Raw genomic sequence first — 6,607 nt, forward strand, 5'->3', positions numbered from 1 at the left:
CAGAACAACAAATAGACTGGATCCAAAAAAAGTCCTCTCTCCACATAATAATCAAAACACTAAACATACAGAGTAAAGAAAGAATATTAAGAGCTGCAAAGAAAAAAGGCCAAGCAATATATAAAGGTAGACCTATGAGAATTGCACCTAACTTCTCAGTGGAGACAATGAAAGCCAGAAGGTCATGGTCAAGCATTATGCAGACATTAAGAGACCACAGATGCCAGCCCAGACTATTATACCCAGCAAAACTGTCGATCACCATAGAAGAACAAAACAAGATATTAGATTTCACCAATACCTAGCCACAAACCTAGCCCTACACAAAATACTAGAAGGAAAACTCCAACAAAACACAGACAATTGATGATCTCATAACAGCAAATCTGAAAGAAGAAAATATGTACAAATTAACATCACCAAAGATGAAAACTAAATTAACAGGAGATAGCAACCACTGGTCATTAATATCCCTTAAGGTAAATGGCCTCAATTCACCTATAAAAAGGCACAGGCTAACAGATTGGATACGAAAACAGAACCCATCCTTCTTCTGCATACAAGAAATGCATCTCAACCTCAAAGACAGACATTGTCTCAGAGTAAAAGGATGAGAAAAATATATCAATCAAATGGACCTAAGAAACAAGTGGGTGTAGCTATCTTAATATCTAACAAAATAGACTTCAAGCAAAAATCAGTCAAAAGAGACAAAGAAGGACATTTCATGTTAGTCACAGGAAAAATTCATCAAGAGGAAATTTCAATACAGAACATCTATGCCCCAAATACAAGGGCACCCTCATATGTCAAAGAAACACTTCTAAAGTTTAAATAATATATTAAACCCCACACACTAAAAGTGGGAGACTTCAACACTCCTCATCACTGGATAGGTCAATCAAATCTAAGACTTGTATGACACGAACTTTAAATCTTTGAAGAAAGACATTGAAAAAGACACCAGAAAGTGGAAAGACCTCCCATGCTATTGGGTAGGCAGAATTAACAGTAAAAATGGCAATCTTACCAAAAGCAATCTACAGATTCAACGCAATGTCCAGCAAAATTCCAGCAAAATTCTTCAAAGACCTCGAAAGAACGGTACTCAACTTCATTTGGAAAAACAAAAAAAACCAAGGATAGGGGCTGGAGATATGGCTCAGTGGTTAAGAGCATTGCCTGCTCTTTCAAAGGTCCTGAGTTCAATTCCCAGCAACCACATGGTGGCTTACAACCATCTGTAATGAGCATTTGTAATGAGGTCTGGTGCCCTCTTCTGGCTTGCAGGCATACACACAGACAGATATATAATAAATTTAAAAAAAATTTTAAGAAAAGAGTCAGTAATACCACTTTTGGGTATAGCCCCTTTGGATATCAGTATGGAATTTCCCAGAAAATTAGGAAACAACCTACCTCCAGTCCTAGTAATACCACTTCTGGGGATATATCCAAAAGATGCTCAATCGTACCACAAGGACATGTGCTCAACTATATTCATAGCAGCATTATTTGTCATAGCCAGAAACTGGAAACAACCTAAATGCCCCTCGACCGAAGAATGGATAAGGAAAAAGTGATACATGGAGTACTACACAGCAGAAAAAAATAACAACTGCTTGAATTCTGCAGGAAAATGGATGGAACTAGAAAACATTATTTTGAGTGAGGTAACCCAGACACATAAAGACAATTATCACATGTACTCACTTTTAAATATAAAGCAAAGAAAGCCAGCCTACAAACCACAGTCCCAGAGAATTTAGACAACAACGTGGACACTAAGAGAGATTTACATAGATCTAATCTACATGGAAAATAGAAAGTAGAAAAAGACAAGATCTCCTGAGTAAATTGGGAGCATGGGGACCTTGGGGGAATATTGAAGAGGGGAGGGGAGAGGCAAGGAGGGGAGCAGAGAAAAATGTAGAGCTCAATAAATATCAATAAAATAAAATAAAATAAAAAAACAACAAAAAAGTTAAAAAAAAAAAAAGAACAACAAGAAGAAAAAAGAAACACCATGACCAAAAAAAAAAAAAAAGTTGGGGAGGAAAGGGTTTACGTGGCTTACCCTTCCGTATCACTGTTCATCACTGAAGGAAGTCAGGGTAGGAACTCAAACAGGGCAAGGAACCTGGAGCCAGGAGCAGATACAGAGGCCATGCAGGGGAGCTGCTTACTGGCTTGTTCCCCATGGCTTGCTCAGCCTGCTTTCTTACAGAACCCAGGACCTCTAGTCAGGGCTGGCACCATGCACCATGGGCTATTTCCCTCCCCCAACACTAATTAAGAACATGTCTTAGCTGGATCTTATGGAGACATTTTCCCAATTATGGTTCCCCCTTTCAGTGACTCTAGCTTGTATCAAGTTGACATATAAGTAGCCAGGATCACAGCACAAGCCTGAAGCCAGGCTTTCTGATTTCAGATAGGAAGCAGGGAAGGGGAGATGGATATGTGGCCATCGATATTCCTTTGAAGTAAACTCACTTCTGCAGATGAGAGCTCCTAGTACCTGGAGGTCTGTCAGTTAAGGGACTCACAGACAGGGCGTTATCTGTGAGGCAAAAGGGTTGCTGCAGTTGGCTCTGTCCTCTTCTGTCTTCTATGGGCACTGCGTGCATATGGTACACATAGGATAAAAGGGACAGTCAAAGAAACTCACCCTGGCCCTGAACCCAGAGCCTGTGAAAGAAACACATTTTAACCTTGAAACCAGAACCAAAGAAACACATCCTGACCCTGAAACCAGAGCCAAAGAAACACATCCTGACCCTAAAACCAGAGCCAAATCTGTCCCTGGCCAACTGAATACAATACCAACCAATCCTTGAGCAAGAAATATGGCCAATCTGAGTTTGTCTAAACCCAAGGGGATTGAAATCTGACCAATTCCCACCCTGAAAATCTTCTCCCTGGAAAAACTCTGCCCCTGAGAAGCCCTGTGTATAAATCTGTTCAGTTGGCAGCTGTCCTCTACCCTGGCAGAGACAGCCACTGTCCTGGATTCCTCCTTCCCAAATAAATCTTTCTTGAAATAGTTTTGGGTGAAGATCTTCTTTCACTGGCGTCTTTGCTGGAATTGCCCTTAGGCGAGCAGAGCAGAAGTAACAACTTTTTGCCAGAGCCCTAGCAGATGCTACATTTCTGCAGGGGTTTCCCATTAACAGAGTAAAGCAGAGAAGAAACCGATACTCCTGCTGGGAAACTCCCTTGAAGCAGAGCAGAGCTCAGCTATAAAGGCTCTCTCTCCAGGAGGAGCAGGTCCCCACATCTTATTGGGAGACCATGCCCCACTGGATCCCAACTTCAGGGATAGCCTAACTTCCCGACAGGTCAGCTGTGGGTAGAGCCTGACTTCCTGACAAGTCAGGATACCATTCCCTCCAGAGCTGTAACACTTGCAGTATACATACATGCTGGTAAAATACTTATACACATAAAATAATCCCAAAATTTAAAGAGCAGAAACAAGTGAAATTAACGTCAATAAAAAAAATCATTGATCCCAATATATCTAAAGTATCATTTCAATATGTACCACAAAAAATTATTAATGAGTCAGGCCTGGGGGCGCCTATCTTTAATTCCAGTACTCAGGAGGCAGAGGCAGGTGGATTTCAATGAGTTTGAGGCCAGCCTCACCTACTTAGTGAGCTGCAGGCCATCTAGAGGTGCACAGCAATACCCAGTCTCAGATAAACTACTGAATAAATGCATGCGTGCATTAGTGAATGCATGAATGGAGCGAGATGTAGCCCATTGGTGCAGTGCTTGCTGCAAACCTGAGGCCTTGGCTTCCATCTCTAAGACCAAAACTGACTAAGAAAGTAATAATATAACTTATCTTATAAATCTTAGCTATCAGGCATGTGATTGACATACAGACGGTCAGTGTTCAAAGAGAAATGTGGATGGGGGGAATGACCAGAGGGGAGGGAATGGGGGCTGGATTTGATCAGACACATTATATACAGCTAGAAATTCTCAAAAAATAAAAAAGAGATGTGGTAGTGGACCCGAGGTTAGTTCCCAGCAGCTGGGCAAGCAGTTCGCAACTGCCTGTAACTCCAGCCCCGGGGATCTGATGGCCCTCTCTGGCCTCTACCGGCCCCCACGTCGGCACCTCACTCACATGGACCCACCCACACACATAATTAAAATAAAGTCTACAAAAATAAATTTGAAAAGCTGGGCTGTGGTGGCCCACGCCTTTAATCCCAGCACTCAGCTGGAGGCAGCGGCCGGAGGATCTCTGAGTTCAAGGCCAACCTCGTCTACAGAGCAAGTCCGGGACAGCCAGAGCTACACAAAGAAACCATGTCTAGAAAAACAAAAATTAAAATAAAATAAGTAAACATATAAATAAATGGAGAAATATGAATTGTATTTTTAAAAAGCCATGTCTAAAAGGAAGGCATCCCAACTTGCTTCAATTCTTTTTTTTTCCCCTGAACCAGGGTTTCTCTGTGTAAACAGTCCTAGCAGTCCCGGAATTAGCTCTGTGGACCATGTTGGCCTTGAACTCACAAAAATCTGCCAGCCTCTGCCTCCCGAGGGCTGGGATTAAAAGCCTGTGCCACCACCGCCCGGCTATAAATTTTTTTTAAGTATTTATTTATTTATTATGGACACACTATTCTGTTTGCATATATTTCTGTAGGCCAGAAGAAGACACCAGACCTCATTAAAGATGGTTGTGAGCCACCATGTGGTTGCTGGGAATTGAACTCGGGTCCTTTGGAAGAGCACGCAATGCTCTTAACCACTAAGCCATCTCTCCAGCCCTGGCTATAAATTCTTAAATATAATTAAATTAAATACAATTACAAATCAGCCAGTCACACATTTCAAAAAAACGTTTTAGCCATCAAGAGGTCTCCAACTGAAAACCGCAGGCTGCAGTTCTGCGTGTAGCCACCAGGTGGCGTCAGAACGCTACTAGGCGCCGGACGGGCTCCATCAACGGAAGCGGAAGTGGACTCTCACCTTCCTGACTGGTTCCTCCCATTTTCTCCTCCCCCGGAAACACAGACCCGCTAGACTCGGGTACTGAGGCCTGCGGCGGGGCGGAGCGGCTGGGAGGGATGGGCGTGAGCGCGGAGCCGCGGAGCCTCGCCGTGGCCGGGGCCGGGCTCGCGTCCCCCGTGATCGAGAAGGCGCGCTCTGCGCTGTTGCCGCCGCAGGACGTGGAGGACACGGTGGAGACTCTCATGGTAACGTGGGGGCGGGGGAGCGGGTCGGGAACTGCCATGTGCTTCTAGAACATTCTCGTTCTAGAACACGCTACCGGTCATGGAGGTGAGAGCCGCCGGTCACCCCGGGTCTCAGGCCGCCCTCGCGGCCCCGCTTCCCTGCGGTCTGCTGCTGCCTAAGCGTCCCCGGCTCACGAAGGACACGCCCCCTCGGTCAGATTGGCTGCGCGGCCAGGCGCCGGGCTGCCATTGGCGGAGCCGTGGGTGGGTCCTCGCCAGCCATAGGCGGAGGCGGGGGTGCGTCGGGAGGCCGGGCGGACCTGGGTCGTGGTACCCCTTTCTGGGAGGAGGACGCACTCCTTTGGAAATAGACTTAAATTTTTTATTTTATTTTTTTACTTGTTTTTGAGACAGGGCCTCATTGTGCAGCCCTGGCTGGAGCTCGCTATTTAGACTAGGCTGGCCTCGAACTCGGAGAGACTGACCTGTCTCTGTTTCCAGAGTGCTGATACTAAAGGCGTGTGCTCCCCCGTGTGTTGCTTTTTGGAAATCTTTAAAGATAACCAGGGCGGCTCCGGGATCACGTCTTTCAAAACTACTTAGCTTTTCTCTTTGGACTGCCATCTTTCCCCTTCTGTTTATATTGGACGTAGGGATTTTGTGTGGGGATGGTTAGAAATTGTGGAACTAATTGGCTGTTGAAATGATATTCACCTTGTGTTTGCTGATTATGCTTTTAGTTTATATTTGTGTATATGTATGTGCTCGCGCGCGTGCGTGTGGTGGGGTATGTACACAAGAGTACAGGTGCCAACAGGGTGTTGGGATCCCCTGGAGCTGGAGTTACAAGTGGTTGTGAGCACCCCTTCCCATATGGCTGTTGGGAACCCTATGGCCTTCTAGGGTAACACTGCTTTCCAGTCCCTTTTGACTGTTCTCCAGCCCTTTCTGATTGTTTTTGTCCATTCTCACGCTTAGGAAATTGGAATGTTCACCTTTAAGCTGTGAATAGGGTTGAACTACTAAAATAAATTAAATGTCTTAAAATTGGAGGTGTATTCCTGGGGTAAGGCACCTCAATATCCATCACTATAACAAATAAAACTAAACCCAGGACCCGGCACAGTGGCTCCTGGAGAGGCAGGTAGATCTGGAATAGTGAGACCCTGTCTCAAAACCATAGGCCCACAAAAAAACAAAAAAACAAAAAAAAAAAAACTAATCCACTCAAAAAATATGCTGCACATATACAAAAGTCACTTAAACTTATGCAGTTTAAGCTACCTGCTTCATTTTTTTGTTGTTGTTTTGTTTTGTTTTTGAGACAGGGTTTCTCTGTAGCATTAGAGCCTGTCCTGTCCTGGAACTAGCTCTTGTAGACCAGACTGGCCTCGAACTCACAGAGA

At 44.6% G+C, this 6,607-nt stretch overlaps 1 protein-coding gene across 1 annotated transcript in view; it reads left to right on the forward strand.

Moving 5' to 3' along the window:
* Window positions 1-4,876: 4,876 nt before the first annotated feature.
* The window catches only part of Slc25a38 (solute carrier family 25 member 38), an 18,021-nt gene continuing 16,290 nt past the window's right edge, over window positions 4,877-6,607 (forward strand). Inside the window, exon 1 of the mRNA XM_005348111.2 lies at window positions 4,877-5,222. Coding sequence (XP_005348168.1) covers window positions 5,094-5,222 — 129 coding nt within the window. The 5' untranslated portion in view covers window positions 4,877-5,093. The remainder of the gene's footprint in view (window positions 5,223-6,607) is intronic.

This window comes from Microtus ochrogaster, chromosome 5, assembly GCF_000317375.1.
Source record: "Microtus ochrogaster isolate Prairie Vole_2 chromosome 5, MicOch1.0, whole genome shotgun sequence".
NCBI lineage: Eukaryota > Metazoa > Chordata > Mammalia > Rodentia > Cricetidae > Microtus > Microtus ochrogaster.